This window comes from Zea mays, chromosome 4 (assembly GCF_902167145.1).
Source record: "Zea mays cultivar B73 chromosome 4, Zm-B73-REFERENCE-NAM-5.0, whole genome shotgun sequence".
NCBI classification, from domain to species: Eukaryota; Viridiplantae; Streptophyta; class Magnoliopsida; order Poales; family Poaceae; genus Zea; species Zea mays.
Window position 1 is genome coordinate 41,628,594 of NC_050099.1, and position 23,870 is coordinate 41,652,463.

Sequence of the window (23,870 nt, forward strand, 5' to 3'; positions counted from 1 at the left end):
AATGACTCCTTCTCCTTGTCATTGATCACAATCCCCTTGCCCTTAGGATCCATCTCTTCGGGCGGTTAGTCCCTTTCTCGAAGAGAACAACTCTGATACCAATTGAGAGCACCTAGAGGGGGGGTGAATAGGTGATCCTGTAAAACTTTAAACTTAAGCCACAAAAACTTGGTTAGGCGTTAGCACAATAATCGCCAAGTGTCTAGAGACGAGTCTCAACAAAACACAATAACCACGAAGATATCAATCACAGAGATGGCACAGTGGTTATCCTGTGGTTCGGCCAAGACCAACGCTTGCCTACTCCACGTTGTGGCGTCCCAATGGACGAGGGTTGCAATCAACCCCTCTCAAGCGGTCCAAAGACCCACTTGAATACCACGGTGTTTTGCTTTGCTTTTCTTAATCCCGTTCGCAAGGAATCTCCACAACTTGGAGTCTCTCGCCCTTACAAAGATGTTCACAAAGAAGCACGGAGTAAGGGAGGGATTAGCAACTCACAGAAGACACAAAGATCATAGCAAGTACGCACACACAAGACCCAGACTTAAGCTCAAAAGACTAGCACACTAGAACGGAGCTCAAATCACTAGAATGTCGAACAAGTGCGCAAGAATGGAGTGTGAGTGATCAAGAGTGCTCAAGGAATGCTTGGTTATCGTTCTCCATGCGCCTAGGGGTCCCTTTTATAGCCCCAAGGCAGCTAGGAGCCGTTGAGAGCAATCCAAGAAGGCAATTCTTGCCTTCTGTCGCCTGGCGCACCGGACAGTCCGATGCACCACCGGACACAGTCCGGTGCACCACCGGACACAGTCCGGTGCGGATTTCTTTCCTTCTGTGGCATATCCGACCGTTGGAGCCTGGGAGACGTTGGCGCACCGGACACTGTCCGGTGCACACCGGACAGTCCGGTGCCCCCTCCCGACCGTTGGCTTGGCCACGTGTCTCGCGCGGATCGCGCGACCGACCGTTGGCCCGACCGACCATTGGCTCACCGGACAGTCCGGTGCACACCGGACAGTCCGGTGAATTATAGCCGTACGCCGTCAAATTCTTCCCGAGAGCAGCAAGTTCGCCTGAGCCAGTCTGGCACCACCGGACACTGTCCGGTGCACCACCGGACAGTCCGGTGCACCCAAACAGAGCTAGCTTTGGCTGAAACAAAGCTATCTCTCTCCAATTTGTTTTCTCCTGTTTCCAGCACTTAGACACAATACATTAGTCCATAAAACAATGAATTAAGTCTAGAAACATACCTTTTGACATGATTTACACTTTGTGCACTACATTGCATAGATTAACACAAAAGCACTTGCGTTGGCACTCAATCACCAAAATACTTAGAAATGGCCCAAGGGCACATTTCCCTTTCACATACTCCCGCCGATGCTTATGTAAGCTATCAGGCCGAATAGATCCATGTGTAGGAGCTCGAGTGGCCTGTCAGTCGTCATTATGTTCTTGTGTGGATGATGAACACCAACTTGCTTCCCTGCCTGACATGCGCTACAAATCCTGTCTTTCTCAAAATAAACATCTGTTAGTCCCAAAATGTGTTCTCCCTTTAGAAGCTTGTGAAGATTCTTCATTCCAACATGTGCTAGTCGGCGATGCCAGAGCCAGCCCATGTTAGTCTTAGCAATTAAGCAAGTGTCGAGTTCAGCTCTATCAAAATCTACTAAGTATAGCTGACCCTCTAATACTCCCTTAAATGCTATTGAATCATCACTTCTTCTAAAGACAGTAACACCTATATCCGTAAAAAGACAGTTGTAGCCCATTTTACATAATTGTGAAACTGAAAGCAAGTTATAATCTAAAGAATCTACAAGAAACACATTGGAAATGGAATGGTCAGGTGATATAGCAATTTTACCCAATCCTTTGACCAAACCTTGATTTCCATCCCCGAATGTGATAGCTTGTTGGGGATCTTGGTTTTTCTCATAGGAGGAGAACATCTTCTTCTCCCCTGTCATGTGGTTTGTGCACCCGCTGTCGATGATCCAACATGAGCCCCCGGATGCATAAACCTACAAAACAAGTTTAGTTCTTGATTTTAGGTACCCAAACGGTTTTGGGTCCTTTGGCATTAGATACAAGAACTTTGGGTACCCAAACACAAGTCTTTGATCCCTTGTGTTTGCCCCCAACAAACTTGGCAACTACCTTGCCGGATTTGTTAGTCAAAACATAAGATGCATCAAAAGTTTTAAATGAAATGTTGGAATCATTTGATGCACTAGGAGTTTTCTTCTTAGGCAATTTAGCACGGGTTGATTGCCTAGAGCTAGATGTCTCACCCTTATACATAAAAGCATGATTAGGGCCAGAGTGAGACTTCCTAGAATGAATTCTCCTAATTTTGCTCTCGGGATAACCGGCAGGGTACAAAATGTAACCCTCGTTATCCTGAGGCATGGGAGCTTTGCCCTTAACAAAGTTAGACAATCTTTTAGGAGGGGCATTAAGTTTGACATTGTCTCCCTTTTGGAAGCCAATGCCATCCTTGATGCCAGGGTGTCTTCCACTATAGAGCATGCTTCTAGCAAATTTAATTTTTTCATTTTCTAAGTCATGCTCATTAATCTTAGCATTAAGTTGAGTTATGTGATCATTTTGTTTCTTAATTAAAGCTAGGTGGTTATGGATAGCATCAACATTAATGTCTCTACATCTAGTGCAAATGGAAACATGCTCAACGGTAGATGTAGAGGGTTTGCAAGATTTTAGTTCAACAATCTTAGCATGTAAAATGTCATTCTCACTTCTAAGATTGGAAATTGTAACATTGCAAACATCTAAATCTTTAGCCTTAGCAATTAATTTTTCACTATCATTTCTAAGGCTAGCAAGAGAGACATTCAATTCTTCAATCTTAGCAAGCAAATTAACATTATCATCTTTAAGATTGGGAATTGAAACATCACTAACATTAGAATCAACCTTAGCATTTAGTTTAGCATTTTCATTTCTAAGGTTGACAATAATATCATTACAAGTGCTTAGCTCACTAGATAATTTTTCACATTTTTCTACTTCTAGAGCATAAGCATTTTTAACCTTAACATGCTTCTTATTTTCCTTAATTAGGAAGTCCTCTTGGGAGTCCAAGAGTTCATCCTTCTCATGAATAACACTAATTAGTTCATTTAATTTTTCCTTTTGTTGCATGTTTAGGTTGGCAAAAAGGGTACACAAGTTATCCTCCTCATCACTACAATTATCCTCATCACTAGAGGTTTCATATTTAGTGGAGGATCTTGATTTTACCTTCTTCCTTTTGCCGTCCTTTGCCATGAGGCACTTGTGGCCGACGCTGGGGAAGAGGAGGCCCTTGGTGACGGCGATGTTGGCGGCGTCCTCGTCGGAGGAGGAGTCGGTGGAGCTCTCGTCGGAGTCCCACTCGCGGCACACATGGGCATCGCCGCCCCTCTTCTTGTGGTACCTCTTCTTTTCTCTCCTCTTGCCCTTCTTGTCGTCGCCCCTGTCACTGTCACTAGATAGTGAACATTTTGCAATAAAATGGTTGGGCTTACCACACTTGTAGCACACTTTCTTGGAACGGGGCTTGTAATCTTTCCCCTTCCTTTGTTTGAGGATTTGGTGGAAGCTCTTGATGATGAGCGCCATCTCATCATTGTCGAGCTTAGAGGGGTCAATGGGTTGTCTACTTGATGTAGACTCCTCCTTTTTCTCCTCTGTTGCCTTGAATGTGATCGGTTGTGCTTCGGGAGTGGAGGGACCATCTAGCTCGATGATTTTCTTTGAGCCTTTGATCATCAACTCAAAGCTCACAAAATTTCCTATCACTTCCTCGGGAGACATTAGTGTATATCTAGGATTACCACGAATTAATTGGACTTGCGTAGGGTTAAGAAAAACAAGTGATCTAAGAATAACCTTGACCATTTCATGGTCATCCCATTTTGTGCTCCCGAGGTTGCGCACTTGGTTCACCAAGGTCTTCAAGCGGTTGTACATGGCTTGAGGGTCCTCGCCTTGGTTGAGTCGGAACCGACCGAGCTCCCCCTCGATCGTCTCCCGCTTGGTGATTTTGGTCACCTCATCTCCTTCGTGCGCGGTCTTGAGTACGTCCCAAATCTCCTTGGCGCTCTTTAGCCCTTGCACCTTGTTATACTCCTCTCGACTTAGAGAGGCGAGGAGTATAGTGGTGGCTTGAGAGTTGAAGTGTTGGATTTGGGCGACCTCGTCCGAATCATAGTCTTCATCCCCCGGTGATGGTACCTGTACTCCAATTTCAACAACATCCCAAATGCTAGTGTGGAGTGAGGTTAGGTGATGCCTCATTTTATCACTCCACATATTATAATCTTCACCATCAAACATAGGTGGTTTGCCTAATGGGACGGAAAGTAAAGGAGTACGTTTGGAAATGCGAGGATAACGTAGGGGAATCTTACTAAACTTCTTGCGCTCATGGCGCTTAGAAGTTACGGACGACGTGTCGGAGCCGGAGGTGGATGGCGACGAAGAGTCGGTCTCGTAGTAGACCACCTTTCTCATCTTCTTCTTCTTGTCACCGCTCCGACCCGACTTGTTGTGTGAAGGGGATCCCTTCACTTTGTTGGCGGACTCCCCGGATGGAGCCTTCCCATGGCTTGTGGCGGGCTTCTCGCCGGTCCCGATCTCCCTCTTGGCGGATGCTCCCGACATCACTTTGAGTGGTTAGGCTCTAATGAAGCACCGGGCTCTGATACCAATTGAAAGTCGCCTAGAGGGGGGGTGAATAGGGTGAATCTGAAATTTATAAACTTAAGCACAACTACAAGCCGGGTTAGCGTTAGAAATGTAAACGAGTCCGAGAGAGAGGGTGAAAAACAAATCGCGGGCAAATAAAGAGTGAGACACGATGATTTGTTTTACCGAGGTTCGGTTCTTTCAAACCTACTCCCCGTTGAGGTGGTCACAAAGACCGGGTCTCTTTCAACCCTTTCCCTCTCTCAAACGGTCACTTAGACCGAGTGAGCTTCTCTTCTCAATCAAACGGAACACAACGTTCCCGTAAGGACCACCACACAATTGGTGTCTCTTGCCTTGATTACAATTGAGTTTGATCACAAGAAAGAATGAGAAAGAAAAGAAGCAATCCAAGTGCAAGAGCTCAAATGAACACAAATGTCGCTCTCTCTAGTCACTATTTGATTTGGAGTGATTCCGGACTTGGGAGAGGATTTGATCTCTTTGGTTGTGTCTAGAATTGAATGCTATAGCTCTTGTAATGTGTTGAAGGTGGAAAACTTGGATGCTATTGAATGTGGGGTGGTTGGGGTATTTATAGCCCCAACCACCAAAATGTGGCCGTTGGAAGGCTGCTGTCGCATGGCGCACCGGACACTGTCCGGTGCGCCAGCCACGTCATCCAGCCGTTAGGATTCGACCGTTGGAGCTCTGACTGGTGGGGCCTCTGGGCTGTCCGGTGGTGCACCGGACAGGTCTTGTAGAGTATAGACTGTCCGGTGCGCCAACTGCGCGTGCTCTGACTCTGGCGCGCACTGTAGCGCATTTAATGCAGTTGCAGTCGACCGTTGGCGCGAAGTAGCCGTTGCTCCGCTGGCACACCGGACAGTCCGGTGCGCCAGACCAGGGTGCCTTTTGGGATGTCTTTTGCTCTCTTTGTTTGAACCCTTTCTTGGTCTTTTTATTGGCTTATTGTGAACCTTTGGCACCTATAGAACTTATAGACTAGAGCAAACTAGTTAGTCCAATTATTTGTGTTGGACAATTTAACCACCAAAATCAATTAGGAAAAAGGTGTAAGCCTAATTCCCTTTCAATAGCCGATTGTATCTGTCGACCGAAAACATTACAATCATTGGTGGCATGAGAAAAAGAATTATGCCACTTGTATTAAGCACGTCTTTTTAATTCATCTAGAGGAGGAATAATATGCATTAATTTAATATTCTCATTTTTAATAGCTCGTCAAATATTTTATCACATTTGGCAACATTAAAAGTAAATTTAACTTCTTCTTGCCGATTCTTTTGAGCCGACTTCAAAGAAGAACATATAGAAAATTTAGCATGTGCTGACCAAACAAGTTCGGCGGTATATACATCTGCAGATTCGTCATCTGAATTATCGCGCCTCACTAGATGCATTTTATGGCTAGCAGATTTTGATGCCTCTTTACTTCGGCTTTCACAGGCCAAAGCTCGCCGGTGCAAGTGCACTAACCAAACAAGAACTGAGTGCCATCTAATTTCTCTTTTAAGTAAGGTCGCAACCCATTAAAAGCCAACCATGGTAGCTATTCTTTCGCGACATGGATCTAAAGGCATCGGTTTCTAGTGTTCTGAAACCTCCGGATATAGTCGTTAACCGATTCTTTGGGCCCTTGTCATACTGAAGCTAAATCAGCTAATTCTAACTCATATTCTCCTGAGAAGAAGTGTTCATGAAATTTCTGTTCTAATTCCTCCCAAGAGTTAATAGAGTTAGGTGGCAAGGCTGCATACCACGCGAAGGCAGTACCAGTTAGTGATAGCGAGAATAAACGAACACAATAGGCTTCCCTATCAGCCAAATCTCCTAGGTCTCTGCTAAGAACTGACTTATGTGCTCATGCGTGCTTTTCTCGCTTTCACCAGAAAATTTAGAGAAATCTGGTATCCTAGTCCCTTATGGATATGGCACGGCGTCAAATCGGTGACTGTAAGGCTTCCTATACGACTGCCCTGTGCCTGATACACTAACACCGAGTTTGTCTCTGAACAATCCGACTACCTCATCCCTAATTTTTTCCACCACGTTTGTCGACCATCCATTAAGTTTGTGGGTGGAAATCTCAGGTTGTCTGACATCATTTTGTCGACTTTTCTCCCATGGATGTTCGATATGTGTGTTAGGTGTCCTATTAATGCCACCACCTCCTGGTGGCCGAAGAATATTCAGCCCCGTGTACATGAGGTGGCACGTCATGATTATAATATGTTACCGGTGGAGCACCGTAGTGTTGCGATGGGTGCGGGAACTATGCATATTGTATAGCTCCTGGTTCTGTGTACACATACCCAGACGGTCCGGCGTAAGGGGTCAGACAGTCTGCGACTGGGCCGAACGGTCAGAGTGCATATTCGGACTGTCCGGTCGTATATGGTGCTGCCTGGGTAGTTCTGTATCCGAACGGTCCGACGTGAGGGGCCAAACGGTCCACGATCTAGTCAAATTGTCCGAGGTTGTACCTAGATAGACCGGCCATGTGCGGTGTGACCTGGGTGGTCTACGCGTGGATTCACACGGGGTCGGACGGTCCGGTCAAACACGTTGGATGGTCCGTGACGTATCCAGATGGTCCGGCGTAAGGGGCCGGATGGTCCGTGACCGGGCCGAACGATCCAGGGGTACACCTAGATGGTCCGGCCGTGTATGGCACTATCTGAGTGATCTGCGCGCGGGCTTGTGGAGGGCCGGACTGTCCGAGATGACTTGTCGACGGTCCGATTGTGTCCAAAGCCGGTCGCGTGCCTGGCGGCGTCGGTTGTGATGGTGACACGAACGTGTGCATCGGCATACAATACGATGGTTGGGCCAAGGGAGACCCATTTGTAGCCGATATGTTTGGCGCGGGTGGCTCCGTATTGGATTCACGCGAAGGAAAACTATGGGCAGTAGGTTTCCTATATGAAAGCGCCCATTTTTTAATAGATTCATCTACATATTCTTTCAACAGTTTCCCTCGTTGTTCCATGAAAGCATCAAAAGATGGATCTGGGGTACTTACTACGGGATCTGCAGTGCTCTTTGCGGAGGCGTGGATGGTCCGCAACAGAGGGTTGGACGGTTCGTGACCTGGGTGCAGAAGCAAATTCTCTTCTACACACTTCCGGACGGTCCACGATAGCGTATAGAGTATTCTTCTCCGCAAAGAACCCTAAAACTCGTCCCGGGAGAGATCCCGTCGAGGGGTAGAGTTTCAAGGTGCTGCTCCGGGTCGGTAGGCCACCCGATGCTCTTCTAATCAGCATAGAGTCGAAGAGAAATTGTTGTGGAAGACTAAACTAAATCTAAACCTGAGGCTAAATTACTCCTACTCCTATTAATTGGAAGAACGATGCAAATAAGCAAATCTTTTTATTTAATAGTCACTCTGTCCCACCGCAAAAAAAGAAAAGAAAAGATGTAGCTAAAGGTGGAGCAATTTCTTAGTGACGTCCTTTGTTCCTTGCCCCTTGCCCCAGAGAATTGTCCGGGATGTTTTTCCTGATGGTTTCCATTTCACGGCTTCCAGAGTTGACGATTGGGTTTGTGGAATCATTCTGTTGCATTGTTATTTTTTCCATTGCAAACCAGAAATAACAAGGCCGAATGTGAGTTCCAGTAACATAGTTCCTAACTACAGTTGTCTACCGGTGCAGGCTTAGGAACTGGCTGGTGTTCAGTTCAGAGGAAGCAGACCAGATTCCCTGCGACAGTAATAAATTTTCATTATAAACCAGAAACAACACGGGCGAACCCAAGGGTTCATGACTCATGGGCCGAAGTCAGGGTGCATATGGCTTTGCTGCAGCTTTGTTTGTTTGGTCAGTCAGGACTCAGGATAAAGGCCCATGCTGTGGACGAACAGGGTTCATGACTCTTGACGATTTGACAAACGTTTAGGAGACACGGCGAAAGCCAAGCGAGAAATCTGCGCGCTTTTATTTATTGGTATCGTCTGGCCCAGGGGCCTGGAACCACGCCACATGACTGATCACCTCGCCCACGCCCATCGTCGTCACCCATTCACTCCATGATCTCGACCACAGCTCGGCCGACGATCTTGCCCTGGTCGAGGTCCTCGTAGGCGCCGTTCGCCTCCTCGAACCTGCACTTCCTCGATACGGTGTTCCGGAGGCTGAAGGCGCCGCTCTCCGCCAGCTTCACTATCTGCGGAAGGTCCTGCCTGGCCCTCGCGCCGTACGAGCCGATGATCTTCACCTGGTTTTGTTTCCAAGCAGACCGCGAGACAAGGAGAGGATGAGCGACGAACCATGCGTGCAGTGCAGTGCAGTGCGATAGCGATGCAGCGGCGGACACGTCCGACGACGTACCTGTCGCCGGACGAGGCGGGTTATGTCGACCTCCCCCACCACATTCGTCGCCGCGAGCCCGATCATCACCGCCTTGCCTCCGTCGCGCACGCTCCTGGCGCACTGGGAAAACGTGAGCGCCTTACCGAGCGCCTCGACAGCCACGTCGACACCCCTACCGCCAGTGATCTCCTGTGAACAGCAAGGAAGATTCAGATCTGAAGAATAGGCACATGTGAATCTTGTGATGAAGTAGATACATAGAATTTAGACTCTGACGATCGAGCTGACAAGACATATATACCTTTATCCTCTCAACGGCGTCCTCTTTCGCCGCGTTCACAGTGTGCGTCGCGCCGAGCGTTGTGGCGTTCCGGAGCTTCTCGTCGAGAACGTCCACCGCGATGACCTCGGAAGCTCCAAAGGCCTTTGCTATCTGCAGACAGCTGCAGGACAGAAGACGATCTGCTTCTAATTAAGAGACGAGCAAGAGGGAAGGAGAACGAATGGGCATGCATCAGCTCTGCTCTGGCCGACCTCGATCCGACCCCTCCGACTCCGATCACGGCCACCGAGTCGCCCGCCCGCATCTCGGCGGCGTGCCTCAGGGCGCCGTACGCGGTGAACACCGCGCACCCCAGGATCGCCGACTCCGTGTACGGCAGCGAGGCGGGGAGGACCGCCAGCGCGTTGGCTGGCACCACGCAGTACTCCGCAAGGCCTCCCATGCTGTACATGTACACCGGCTTCCCTGAAGCAGGCGGAGGATGCTTAGTTTTTCAGGGCCTGGTGCGTCCGGCGATCGATTGTGCTGCAGTGATGCGTGACATGCATGATGCGGGTGTGTTTACCGTTGCCCCGTAGGAACAGCCGCGTCTCGCCGTCGTAGAGCGTCCCTTTGGCGCGGTTGTACGCGAAGAAGGACTCGCACAGGTCCTCTTGGCCCTGTACATCAATGCACATGAGCATAGTCAGCAAGAATGAAAAGCGCAGAACACAGGAGAGGAAAATGAAAGGGATATATATGCCATGACATTCGACCAAGAGAAGCTCTACCTTAACGCAGTAGAAGCAGTTCCCACATGGCATTATGAACGCGCCGACGACGTGGCTTCCTACTGGGAACCTGAAACGACGACGTACGTTCAGAAGAAGGGGACCGTGAAGACGGCAGTATGATATCTGACGAACTGAACTGAACTAGCAGCCCCTGCCCCCTGGTAGTGCTAGTGCATGGCCGGCCAACAGCAAATCTGTCGCCTTCACCTCGGGCGGTAGATATAGCATACCTGCTGATGATCTCCGCGGGGGTGTGCGTGCCATGGTCGACGACCTCGCCGGTGATCTCGTGGCCCACGACGCAGGGGCTGGAGAAAGGGAGCTCGCCTTTCAGGACGTGGAGGTCGGAGTGGCACACCCCGCAGGCTGCACACCAAGTCGGCGAACAACACCTTGTCAGACGAGGGTGCTGGGAGGAGTCATCAGATCAGTCCGTCGAAACGAATCCCCCCCAGGGAATCCAGTCTGCCACTCCCGCACTCGAATGGAGAAGCATCGGGAAAGGCGGGACCTTTGGTCTTGATGAGGAGCTCGCCGGCCTTGGGTCGCGGCATGTGGAACTCCTCCAGCGTGAGCGGGCGCCCGGGCTCCCAGAACACGGCGCCGCGCATGTAGCTGGGCCCGCCCGCGACGTGGTACCCTACGGCGGCGGAGTCGGGGCCGGCCGCGGCGTCGGAGAAGGAGCGGCGGCGGAGAGCCCCCCCGATCCGGCGGAGGAGGGCGCGCGACGAGGACATGGCCATGGCCCTGGACCAACTGAACTCGGCAGCAGGCAGCAGGTGCAGTGCAGTGCAGTCAACCGAAGCAAAGCTTCCGTGCAGACTCTCAGAAGCAACTGCCCCCGGCACACTTACTTATTTTAACACCCAGCGTCGTTTGGATTTGGATGGGCTCCTTGACTGATATGGTGAAGTGGTGATCATACCTAGCTCCATAGCAGCCTTTGACATGGATAAGGATTACCGCAGCCGACCATCCAATCCAATTCTGCTGCACTGCACATGAATAATAACCCCTTGATAAAAAAAAAGATTACCTAGACTTCACATGCATCGGACTCGGTCCGGTGGCTGCTAATCCGAACAAATCACCAACCACTCCTCCAAATGCAGACACCGAAGACTGCCGGCAGCGGCTGCTGCATCAGAATCTTGATACCAGCCATGTGCAGCAGAACACTCCAATCCATCAAACGCTGTGATATTTTGCTTACAACCAAATCACCAGTTCTTTAAATCCGGACTAGTTCTGTAGAAATTAGTATAGATATTTATATCTGCAAGGTGTGATCTTCTGTTTATAACCAAATCAGTTCTTTTAATCCGGACTAGTTCTGTAGAAATTAGTATCAATATATTTATATCAGCAAGTTGAAGGAGATAATCTTCTTTTTTTTTCCTTGCGTGGGGACTACCGACTACGCGGCGTGCATGGGCCGCCGATTTCTGCCCAGAACTATCGAGCGCTGCAGCATTCCGGCCCACTCCGAGCTCCAACCGAGGCCGAAGCCGAACGGCTCGCGTCAGCCTCGTGAAGCAATGGAAAAGAGACAGAAAAAAGTAAGGCCCATCACCAGATCCAGTGACGGCGAACGCCAGCCAAATCGCGAACTGCGAATCGCGATGGCGACGAGCCGACGAGGGATTGTTTTTTTTTCTTTCTGCAACTTGCACTTCTCAAAGGCAAGCCGAAGCTGCCCTTGCCCACTCTTCTTCTCCTCTCCCCCCTCTTTCTACTAAAAAAATACTCCTCCCCACACTAAACTAGTGCCAAATTGCTTCCGCATTCCCTCCCTGCATTCCCCTCCTCCGAGTATCCGACCCATCGGCGGTCCTCTCCCTCGTGGCGACGGCCGCTCCACCGCCGCTGCCGAGTGGGTCTTGGCCGGCGACGACCGCCCACCGGATACAGCAGCAGGGTATGTGTGCCCGCCGCCCCACCCCTTCCCCTCTCCTCGCTCCCTTCCATGCCTTGCGGGACTGTAACCGGACACCCCTAAACCCTAGCTGGATCCGATCTAGCCAGCAGCCTGTATGTATACTCCGCGTATTGTGTACTAGCATATATATTTGTATGTATGCCTACTGGTAACTTTGCCTTTTTTATTTTATTTAAATTTTTTTTTGCAACAATTACGAGTGTACTTACATACATGCCGCTTTACTGCGCCTGCGCGCGGATTAGCCGCGCCGATCGTCGCTCGTGCGCGGGGGTTCCTCGACGTAGCTAGCTCGCCGTATGTTTTTTCGACCGTTGCTCGCCTACTTGTTTGCCCACTTAAAAGCCACTGTAGGTTCTTTGTTCATGGCCACACCAGTCCTGCTGGCACTGAACCTGACATGCACTGGGGCTATTGTGCCACACATTTATTGAGTTATTGTTCTTGGTTGGCACTAAGGCGCCACGCCGCCACCGCCCGCCCACGCATTAATTAATCTTGCAACCGTAAGAGCATGTCAAACAGGAACGAGTTATGAATCCTTAAGATAACTTCTTTGATATTGTTATGAATCAATACGACACAAAGTAGATCAAACACAGAAAATACACAGATTTAACGTGGAAAACCCCTCCAAGGCGAATGGGAAAAAACCACAGCGCCGGCCAGCAACAATCTCACTATTTTCGGGTGGTTACAGATCGTAGGAGATTTACAATGAGATAACTACGCCCCGGCCCAAGCCTTCCGGCGACGGGCCTCCGCTTTGCTCGACAACTTGGCCGCCTTCTTCAAAATTTGGATCACAAACTCAACATATAGGATAGCACCACCTTTCCGAATCCAATCCTGACCGATGTTTCTTCGTTGCACATCATTTGTCGCTGTCAATAAATCTGGGTGGTTGTTTCCCCACTTGTGTAGTAGTGTGTAGCATACTACCTGAAACTACTGTTAATTTCTCATGTAGTATGTGTTGAAGAATGGTTTGGAGCTAACAATACAGACACCAACTTTTGGTAATGATCGGAACCGACTGGAGTGTAGCAATGAATCTCTAATTGCTTGCAATATAACCAGATACCTCATTCACATGGATTTTTTTTCATGTTACAGACTAGTAGCCAAGAACAAAGAGGCTAGCTAGCGGTGATAAAGTTTTCATAGGTACAACAATAAAACTGAAATTTGTGGTATGCAAATAATACAGTTATCTTTCTTCATATGTATTGCACTTAGAGCAACCAATCATAGTGATTAAACATGGCCAATTTAACCCAATTCTCAAGCACTCAAATTGTGCTATTTCACAAAACTACCTGATCATCAAACTGTCTGCTTGTTTGTTTTAACATATCCTTTTACACTCCATTCAGGTGTATGTTTGGGAGCCTTATTTGGATCCTGGTATCTTCTATCAGTCATATATCTACTGTTGCTGATATTGTATCTCTGTTTCATTATCTGACAGCTTTATGCTGGAAACTTCTGCAGAAAAACACACAACAATAATGGGGCACGACCATATGTCTCGTATAAAGGTATCTTAAATCTGTTCTTTGAGTAACATGTATAGGTATATGATCAATCACATCGTCCTAATTTTTTGTGTTCTTTTCTTTGAATTCAGATGCATATGGCAGAAGGTTCTTTTGGTGGTATGTCTGCCCCATGCCTCAATGTTTCCATAGCTTGTGATCTCGCAAGGACGCATCTCTATTTTGGAATTTTAAGAAGACATGCTGTTACATATTTTATGTTCCACTGAGCTGGTGAATTCAGATGATGCTGATTTTCTGACACATTCCATGTGCTACTGTTGGTTGATAGATATCTTTTATCATGAATTCTGGAGCTAATATATGTTATGTTGGTGTAACCAATTACTTTTACTTTGTTGTGTTTTGCTATCAGTTTTTTTCCTTTGTTTGGTGTTTTGTTTCATATTTATATCAATTGTATTGTGTTTGATACATTTCTAATATACTAATTTCCTGTAAAACAGACAGGAACCGGTGCCAGCAACCTGGGTGCAATGAGGTTGTCGATGGAAGGGTAGTGTACTGCAAAACTCACAGCGGAGAGTTGTCATGCCAACAGTTCAGTCACCTCCAGAGCGGACTGGAGAGCTCAGGTTTATCGGTGCGTCCTGTAACTCCTGTTAATGACAGCCAGTTTAAGGGATCTGTTTCCATTGCAGCAGTACCATGCACTGAGCAAGAGTTACATGTCAAGCACGAAGGGGATGATCGAGGTAAACTAAAGGATAGTTCTGGGTACACTTTGGGTCAGACTGCACAATTTGTCTTCCCTGGGGCAGGCATGTTTTGCAAGAACGATAGCTGCAGCAAGCAAGCACATGAGAACTCAATCTACTGTAAGTTGCATAGCGGTGTTAGCAAGGGCTGCATGGTCCGAGGCTGTACAAGAGGTGCACATGGAGGCACACCTCTGTGCATTGGGCATGGAGGCGGGAAACGGTGTGTGATCCCTGGATGCCCAAATGCCGCGTGTGGTCAAGGCCTCAGTGACCGCTGTGTGAGGCATGGTGGTGGCAGGAGATGTAGATTCGAAGGGTGTGCGAAGGGCGCACAGGGGAACACCGATTACTGCATAAGGCACGGTGGGGGAAGGCGGTGCAAGTTTGAAGGTTGCACGAAGAGTGCGCAGGGACGGACAGATTTCTGCATTAAGCATGGTGGTGGCAGCCGGTGCAAGTTCCAAGGATGCGGCACGAGCGCAAAATGGGGAACAGATTTCTGCTCTATCCACAGGAAGGCTTTGTTGGGAGGCGACAATGCCGCCGTCCCTGAAGCTTTGCCTGCCGCTTCAGAAAAACGACGTCGTGCCAAGAAGCCCAAGAAGGCGGCGAAACTGTCTGAGGCCTCCCAAGAGAATGCCACAGCAGCAGCAGCTATTGCTGGTAACAGCACTCAACATATGGGCGGTCTTCTCATAGCTATCCCTGTTGCTAACCGTGACATGTTAACCAAAGCCGTGGCAGCGACGGGGCAAGCTGCAATAGCCTCCGCACAGATAGTGGCGCCGCTGTCCATGAAATCGCCGACGCCATCTGGAGCAGCGGCGGCTACCTTGACTGGGAGGGAGGCGGGAGCAAGCAGGGAGATGCTGGGTCTGTAGAAAGATGGTGGCAGTGCATAATTCGGGAGGCTTGGCGACACCCCTTGCCCAGATAGTTCTCTGATTATTGCCTTCTTTTTAGACTGAGAAAAACCTCGAAACTTTAGGAGGGTTGTGCATTTTGACAGACTCGGGCCGTCGACTGACTCTAGTGATGTTCTGTGCCTTTCTCGTTTGTAAATTGCAATGTTCTCGTGTATTTTCTCTTGTGACCATTTGGACAGTAAGCAATAATATTGGTGTTCTAATCTCAGACCATTATTTGTGAAATATCGGTGTAGATTGCAATGTTCTCTGGGCCGTATCAGTCATGAAGCCTGTTGGGCTGTATAAGGATTGCCAACAGAAGGTTCCTCCTGGTCCACCTGCATATACAAGACAAGATCACAGCACGTGCTGCGTACACAAGCCTACTGGTAATGGACAAGGAATTGCAGCACAAAACCCAACAAGTTCATGTGCTTATTACAGTGCTGTTGATCTTACAGCAAAGCGCGGGAAATTCACCTAGTTTATCTTAATTGAAAGACAACTTCTGCCATATTTTTTCCAAAAAAGAAAACAATGAACAGTTTACACAGTTTTTGTCCAAAACGATAGTTTATCAAAATTTCATCTGTATAGACAGCCCAAGGTGGGGCTCTCGCATGCTTTGAACAGTAGCTTTTCCCAAGGACACAGCTCTGGCAGACCTCCAAGCGCTACACCACACACACAGGAGCAGGAAGCCAAAAGGGGTAAAGTCACAGCAATGCTTCAGACCCAAGCATACCCCATGCAGTAGATGTAGATCACAATCATCTATAGATCTGAAAGAAAAGAACCCACACCGCCACCAACACAACGGTCTCCCAATAATGTCACGGCAAAGGTGAAAAGGAGGAACAAAATGCTACCAAGTGTACACAGGTCAGCATGAAGAAGAAGCTCACGGCCAAGCCAAACTCCGGCGCAACACCAATGTATGGCCTGCCTGGCCAAGTGGGAGACCAACAACCCCCAAGAAGGGAACCCCTATATGTACCACTGCTCCCCCTTCAGTCGCCATAATCAGTGCTGCCGCTACACGAGCTGCTGCTGTCCCGGCTGTGCTGCGACAGGCCCCTCAGGTGACCCGGCAGGCTGGCCACTCCGCCGTCGATGCTCGTCGATGCTCTTCTCCTGGAAGAACCTCTCCCTCTCGGCGTGCTTTGCGGGCGGCGGCGGGATCAGCGGAGCGGGATCATGCCTTGGCTCCTCACCGTCCGGCAAGTGGATGTTCAGCGCGCCCAGTCTCTTGTCAGGGTGAGGTGATTGGATGGTCAGCGGCCGCCGCAGCTTGTCCTCGGGCATGGACCGGAACGACGGTACCGAGTCATCTGTGTAGTCCTGTGACAGAGCTTTCCCCTTCCGCAGTCTGTTTTAGTAGGGAGAGAGGACCCTGTAAGAGGCTGCATTCCACCGTTCAGAAGGAATATGGTGCATGATCCTACCTCCGATAGAGACTTTCAGCATTCTCTTCCTCATTGATATTAGAAGCTACTGTTGTTGTCGGATGAACTGAGAGCAACACATCATGCCGGACGAGAACCTTATGTAGCTCTTCGTTTAGCTCTATAGCTTGTGACACCACCATTTCATCCCTAGCAGATATTAGTGGCGACACAAAACATCAGTGTGGCTGTAGCATACAGCGACAAGTAACAAACGCGGCGATAGATGTGCACAGATATTCCAACACCATGCCAAAGCAACAGTCATGAAACCGGATCCGTACCTTGATGTCATAACAAGGTGCATCATCCGTTGCTTCTGAAACGTACATTGCTCGACAAGATCCAACACAAATTCATCCGTTGCTCCCTGCAAGAACACAGCACTAGGGCATAAGTTATACATAGTAAAAGCATTTTAGCTACAAATGCAAGAGGGTACAGAGATGCATCAATTCAACAAGTAATCGAAGTAGAGAAGGATACAGATATATTGATGATGTGGATATTAGTTTAACACATACCTCAGGGTGTCTAGGATCCATAGAATTAAGCACATCCCTCAATACTTCCATGACACTACAGGCTTTCTGGACTATACTGAAAAACATCAAAATGCACAATTAGAACATAGGAATAACAGTCCATAAAGATGAGGCAAAATTTGTCGCATCAAGATCCAGTTATATTGTCCTAAGTATTAAATCAACAATGAAGGTATCACAGATGCTAGCATGGCATCCTGAGGACACCTGTGAAAACAACACATGACATTACCATGTGGCACACCAATTCCAAAAGCAAATCAAAAGGTACAACAAACTGCGTACTAATGGTTACACAACCACATGCAGTATATCATCATAATGACTCGCAACAAATTAGCAATATAGCATCAAGGCATGTTCACTAAAAAATACTATTATTTCCTTATCATTATTCACCAGAAAAAAGAAAAGCATGAGCAGTACAATTTTTTGATATGTTGGGATGTTAACACGCTAGGCACCCGTGCAACAATAACTAACAGGACATACGAACCAAAAGAAAGAGGCACCAAAATTTCAAAAAAGAATCTTGAGATGCGAGTAGATTGAAATGTACCATACAACGCAAAATTAACATTTCAATGCCAAGAAAGAAAGTACCTTGTATCCAGAGCAGGCTGAGTGTGCACTTCCTGTTGAGCTTCATGCAATCGGGCCGATAAACTCACATTATTTGGTTCTGTTCTCGTTTCTGGGACTGGCACTTCTGCTCGTGTGACAACAACATTTGGGCGATTTGAAAATTGCACACCAGCAGACTATGGAGGCAAGATAAATGATAGGCTTCAGCTATATATCATAATAAACACTGCAACAACCAAAAAAACTACTTTCTATTGTAAGCTAACAACAACATAATATGCTGAAGAGAAGAAATTTGTTTCAGTTATTGGAGTCATAGAAGTGGTTAAGGAATAAATCTTGCAATCACCAAGCAAACACACAGCACCACAGAAGTATGTATGACATTTTATGACTCTAACACATATTTATCAATAAATCAACAAACAGTTTGCACATGTGTTTCACTTGAGCAGGTAAAAACTTCTAGTTAAAAAGAATAAACACACCAAGAGTTAAAAACAGTGCTACCAAAATTCCCAATACAAATACATGGGAGGAAACAAAGGAAGCCAAGCAAAAGAAGAAAACTGTAAATATGGTACCTACCACCAGCTCATAGTATGCCTCATAGTACTGAGGAAACTTTGCTTTAGCTCCACCAAGGGATGTTTGCGTGGCATCTAACAGAAGAAATATTTTTTCTCGAACTGGTAAATCCGTCTGCAACCAAGATAGTGTGCTACATCAACATCAAAGTTTCAAATGAGAACAGGTTTCATAACTGACATTCTCAATTCAGCGAAAAAGAAGTTACTTTTTTCTTCACTATCTTCACAAGTATTGGAAGAAGGCTATTATCAACAACCTGCCTATGGACAGGCTCTCCGCAATTATTCAGAAGCATCTCCAATAGCTGAAACAAATAGAAGTGAATCTGAATCAAGCCTAAAGCTTAACCATAAAAGCACATCCGCAAATTATGTAATGAGCTAATTAATTTTAAAATAAATAAATAAATGAGAAATGATAGACCATTTAAGTACAGTGACATCAAGATCAAGACCTAAATTTAGAGTTTAAAAAAATTCAAGGCGTACATATAAAGTGCAGAATTAACCCAGCAGACAAGAAAACATCTGAAGTACTACCATGCCCCCACTACATCAAATGAACAGTAACCATCAGCACGAGTAGCTCTTTTTGCCTTATGGAGTTTTTTTTATTGTGGGCGACTGGGTGAGCAGAAGTACAACTCGTTCTCCCTCCTTACATGTCTACGATTCATGATCAAATATATAAAAGGAATTGGAATGTGTTCCTGTGTCTAGTATAATCATCTAGATACATATTGCGCACCAGTTGATGATGGAATCAGGATCCAAGAGGGCTGCTTCTGTGAAAATAACTCACCATAACAGCAAAGTGTTGAGTGCTCTTGTTCTTGCTCCCTACAGACTTCTTTATAGACTTGATCACATCCTTCGCATTCCTGGTGACAGTAACAGGAAACAGAAAATTAACACACCATCGGCAACCATTTCGAAATGGAAACCCATGCGCCACGACTTATGTGCAACAAGAAAAATCATAGCCAACTGACAACGAGAAACTGACACCTCTTCAGATCAATTCGCCGCGCACTCAGAAATCGTGACAATAAGAGAGTACAATATCGAATTCATCGCAGCAACCTTCAGCCAGCGAAGTTGCAATGCTACTCGGTAACCAGTGGTTCCGAAGGGTGAAAAACAGGGGGAGGGAGGGAACAGAAAGGAGGGAATGGCAAGCATACCCCGGATCCTGCGCCACGAGCTCGCAGATTTCGATGTTCTTTGCCCAGTCCATCTCCTTGAGCTTGTCGCTCGTCGCCGCCTTCACCATTTCCGCAGCCATCTTCTCCCCAAGACTCCTTCACCCTATTACTCGCTCTCTCCTCTCACTCCCAAGCAAATCCAGGCCCGTAATAATCCACAGGACAGGACGAGAAGAAATCCCTGTCTCCTGTAACGAAGCCATCCCGAGCGTAAAGATCGCGCCTTTGAGCACAAAACCGCAGCCCGCGAGGAGCCATTCTGCCCTGGCCGAAGGAGGAAGAAGAAGGAGATGCAATCTGGAGCTAGAAGATCGCATCGACGGGAGAGGGAGGGAGGCGGTAGCGCGCACCAACCTAGATCGGCCGCAGGTGCACCCCCGACGCGCTGCTAGTAGGTTTGGTCTGGCGACGGCGGTGGCGCGGCCATGGCGCCGGCGGCACGCGCACTGGATCAGTGATCTCAGTCGGGGGAGAGGAATTTGTCAAAACATGTCGATGTATGTTGCCGCTCTGCAAAATATACCGTGTCTAGGTGAACTCGTCAAAAAATATCGCTTAATCGAGCTCGTTCATCAAAACAGGTCACGAGTAAATTTGAGGGGTCTCACAGGTGGGACCGCGAAGCGTCGTGCCTATTATGCCCTTACGGCCTTCACGCACGCCGTCTCCTTAAATTCCTCTCCAGGCTGCCTCGCGGCATGTAGTCGTACACGAGCATCAGCCTGTCCCTGCCGCCGTCGACGCAAAACCCGACGAGGGACATGGCGTTCTCGTGCTCCACCGAGCTGCACCTTGCCTCCTACGGTACACCCCCTGTAGACCCGGCTGGCGCCGCCTTTCCCAACAAGGCGATCTGCACGACAAAATCAATTCAAACCAATCCATCATCGATCGCTCAGCTCGATTTATCTGTAAACAAGTTTTTTTCCCCAAGTCTTGGCATTGCAATGGAGACGTACGGTCGGTACCTGGAGAGAAGCCATTGGTGATCTTGGCTAGCTCAAGCATTCCGTGTTCATGAAAACCTGGTTTACAATACCTTGGCACACTTTTGAATGAAAAGTTTCAGATCATGTAATTTGGTGTTCCGATATTGTGTAAGCTGATCCTTCCAAGGGCCAGGAATAAGATGTTTTTCCAATAGAGAAACTGGACTATCATAAACTTACCCATGATCAGTTAGGACAACATCAGTTGAATTGAATTTCCAAACAAGTGTCCAGAATATGCAATCCTTCCTGCACATAGAGATTCAGATTAGAGCAGCTTTCGTATGGCATAATCTAGCAAAGCAAGAAAAGGTGATGCAAGTGGCATGGCTCGCTGAGATATATTTTTGTTGTAGAAAAAAATGACCGAGGTCTTGTTTGCATCCAATGGAGATAATAGTTAGCTGTTAAAAATTATCTCCTTGGATCCAAACAGGTCTAGTTAATTGTTAGCTGAGTACACAACTAACAACTATTTCTCTAGTTGGACCAAACTAGCTAATAGCAGCTAATGTTAGTTGTGATCTATTAGCTAGATAACTATTAGCGGCTAATGGATCTAAACAGGCCCTGAGAAGGGTGGAATATATCAATATAAGTTTGCACTAGATACAGACAATGAGACATTATCGTTATCACCTAACTAGTGCATATTAAGCTGAATGGTAACTAGACAGCTCTATGGGCTTATCATCAAAGTTCCATCTCATCTTTTCTCATAACACTGTTAGAGGCACCAAATACTTGAACTGAAACAAGATCCTTCCAAATAATAATGAGAAAGGAACTGCATGCCATGTCATTCAACAACTGCAGAGCAAGCCTGCTGAACATCTCCAGTTCACACCGACGACAAGTAAAAATTAAATCAACAAGGCAAAGCACCTGTAATTGTGTTGCGACCGGTTCTGCTCTCTCTTGGCCATGCCCCTGGGGAGAAAGCAGAGCCTGACGCCACGGCGGTGCGCCGCCTTGCTGAGGTAGAACAGCCATCTGGGCAGCTGGGCGCCGCCTGATCCCCGTCCCTCGTAGTTGTGGCCGAAGCCGCCGATGAGCCTGTGCGCGGAATCGTGGGCCTGCTTCACCTCCTCCAGCAAGTTGTAATCTTTGACGACAGCGACATGCACAGCGCGGACACAACAACAAGGTAGCAATTCAAGGTGCTCGTGTACGACTACATGCCGCGAGGCAGCCTGGAGAGGAATTTGTCAAAACAGGAGAACAGAGAGGAGAGGCAGAATTGAATTTGAGGAGACGGCGTGCGTAAAGGCTGTAAGGGCATAATAGGCACGATGCTTCGCGGTCCCACCTGCTAGACCTCCAAATTTACTCGTGACCTGTTTTGACGAATGAGCTTGATTAAGCGGCCCTTTTTGATGAGTTCACCTAGACGCGATGTATTTTACAGAACGGCAATATACAACGACCTGTTTTAACAAATTCCTCGTCGGGACAGAACGCGGACGAGGAGGGAGGACCGAAGAGTCGGGAAGCTAGTATGCCTTGTCGTTTTACAGATTACACCCTGAATGTTTCTGGTGTGGGTTTGTCGGTACCCTACCATTTGACTCTACCGGCTCTGCCGCCACGTCATCAGGTTTACCACCTGACTAGAATTTTTCCACGCAATTCATGTTCCGTCCAACTTCGTCAGTAGAGCATTTTTTTTCTTATTCCTTTTCTAAGAAGCATTATTTTTTGTACTTGCGAGCTGTATTATTTGTAACCAGTTAAGTAGTTGAAGAAACAACTTCGGGGTTGTTTGCAACCAAAGCGATTTTAGAGTTGAGATTACAATATGGTATTGAAGAGTACTATGGTACTTCATCCTTCCTAAAATATAATTTTTTCTAGTCTTTTTTTTCCGTCCGATAATATAGACATATATACAACTACAGTTTTAGATTAACTAATGAATGTATGTTTAACGTAAAATGAATTATATTTTAGAATAGAGGGTGTATCATTTTTACCAATGAGTGTTCAGCTATTTTCTCTGCTTTGAATATTATAGTTTAGTAGTTACCAAGATATTTTGGAGTATTTGAAACTCCACTCCAATATAATTTTTTTTGTCTATAACTAGATTTTAGTATATCTATATATGTAAATAAAATACTACTATCGGTACCCTGAAACAAGGGTACCCCTTACTACAGTATGAAGACGCGGTACCCACGCGGCTATCTTTAGTCGCGTGGTAAACAACACCCGACCCCACCACGTGGACGGCTCCAGAGCCGCCACGTGGCCAGAGAAGACGATATACTCCAAGGTATCAACAGTGGGTCCGGACCCCATGGGAAAGTGTCGGACCCCTGTATATGCAGATCGGACCTCTGGGTAAGGTCCAGGACCTCCACGGGCGCAAACCGGACCCCTATGGCAGGTCCCGGACCCCTCGGTGTGGGGTCCGAGCCACTCACAGCAGGGTCCCGGGATTCTGGGACAAAGAATACCCAGGCCTTAATCAAGGCCAGGCGGGGGTCCGGAACCGACACGTGTTCGGACCATACCGTATAAGCTTCAGCTCCCCGCTCAGGCGGAGCCCCGATGCTGCCACGTGGCATGGTGCACGTGACGTAAGCCAACGGGCGGAGCCTGACCTAAGGCCTCTGGGCCGAGCGGCCTCTATATTTATTGCGGATAAGGCGCGCCGCCTGTCCATTCCACTGGCAGGTGATGTGCCGCCTCGGCATTTAATGAGCCCTGTCCACTCCGCTGACGGGCGGCGACCAGGCCATCCCGCAGGCGGCGTGCCTGTCCATTCCACTAGCAGGCAGTACGCCCGTGTTGTGGCGTACACTATGCTCATCATCACTCGCGCGTTACGGAGGAAGCAGTCACGACATATCAATATCGTATGGACTACGGACATTATGGCGCTCGGAGATCGTCCAGGCGTTACAGGCATTAGTTACTTCCTTTCATTTTGCCCCTGGGCCCACATGTCGGGGCTCAATATCCTTGTATGTGCCTCCCTTGGGCTATAAAAGGGAAGGCACACGACGTTACAAAGCAGATCCAACTTACACGCTCTCAGACTGACTTAGACCCAACTCAGATTCACAAGTCCATACAAGCTCTCAAGCTCAATACAACACACAGTGGAGTAGGGTATTACGCTCCGGCGGCCTGAACCACTCTAAGCCCTTGTGTGCTCTTGTGTTCATCCCGAATCCATCTAGCAGGCAAAACGCTTAGGCCCCTCCTCATCTTAGGATTTAGGGCGGGTGCGTTCCGCCACCCGGCCGGAGAATTTCCTCTCCGACATTTGGCTTGCCAGGTAGGGGGCTTGGCATTAGGTTTT

General features: G+C 47.7%; 3 protein-coding genes across 29 annotated transcripts; 1 reads left to right on the forward strand and 2 right to left on the reverse strand.

Annotated features, from left to right (window-relative positions):
- Window positions 1-8,431: 8,431 nt before the first annotated feature.
- Window positions 8,432-10,910, reverse strand: LOC100274499 (GroES-like zinc-binding alcohol dehydrogenase family protein). The gene is made up of 8 exons (NM_001148857.1): window positions 10,606-10,910; window positions 10,325-10,460; window positions 10,092-10,161; window positions 9,887-9,980; window positions 9,573-9,786; window positions 9,340-9,481; window positions 9,057-9,227; window positions 8,432-8,943 (listed from the first exon to the last, which is right to left on the reverse strand). Exons 1-8 carry the CDS (start codon window positions 10,835-10,837, stop codon window positions 8,749-8,751), a joined length of 1,254 nt encoding a protein of 417 aa, NP_001142329.1. The 5' UTR covers window positions 10,838-10,910; the 3' UTR covers window positions 8,432-8,748.
- An 811-nt stretch (window positions 10,911-11,721) lies between these two features.
- On the forward strand, window positions 11,722-15,432 carry LOC100276868 (loricrin-related). 26 transcript variants are annotated; one of them, XM_035966843.1, is made up of 7 exons: window positions 11,747-12,012; window positions 13,410-13,440; window positions 13,528-13,574; window positions 13,664-13,691; window positions 14,039-14,167; window positions 14,237-14,287; window positions 14,354-15,432. In XM_035966843.1, the coding sequence occupies exons 3-7, from the start codon at window positions 13,545-13,547 to the stop codon at window positions 15,172-15,174; spliced, it is 1,059 nt and encodes a 352-aa protein (XP_035822736.1). In that variant the 5' UTR covers window positions 11,747-12,012; window positions 13,410-13,440; window positions 13,528-13,544; the 3' UTR covers window positions 15,175-15,432. The 26 variants fall into 26 exon arrangements, with proteins under 26 accessions (XP_008676991.1, XP_035822727.1, XP_008676985.1 ...); XM_020551448.3 differs by adding an exon at window positions 13,150-13,200 and having other exon boundaries at window positions 11,773-12,012; window positions 14,234-15,427; XM_035966840.1 differs by adding an exon at window positions 13,150-13,226 and having other exon boundaries at window positions 11,817-12,012; window positions 14,237-15,427.
- Window positions 15,433-15,590: 158 nt separating this feature from the next.
- LOC100282397 (protein transporter) lies at window positions 15,591-20,125 on the reverse strand. Of its 2 annotated transcripts, none has more exons than NR_178033.1 (10): window positions 19,926-20,125; window positions 19,551-19,835; window positions 19,169-19,247; window positions 18,573-18,671; window positions 18,365-18,478; window positions 17,795-18,020; window positions 17,171-17,246; window positions 16,931-17,016; window positions 16,647-16,796; window positions 15,591-16,570 (listed from the first exon to the last, which is right to left on the reverse strand). NR_178033.1 is itself a non-coding variant. In NM_001155308.3 (10 exons), exons 2-10 carry the CDS (start codon window positions 19,649-19,651, stop codon window positions 16,237-16,239), a joined length of 1,197 nt encoding a protein of 398 aa, NP_001148780.1. In that variant the 5' UTR covers window positions 19,652-19,759; window positions 19,926-20,125; the 3' UTR covers window positions 15,591-16,236. The 2 variants fall into 2 exon arrangements, 1 of the variants encoding a protein (NP_001148780.1); NM_001155308.3 differs by having other exon boundaries at window positions 17,795-17,952; window positions 19,551-19,759.
- Window positions 20,126-23,870: the final 3,745 nt, after the last annotated feature.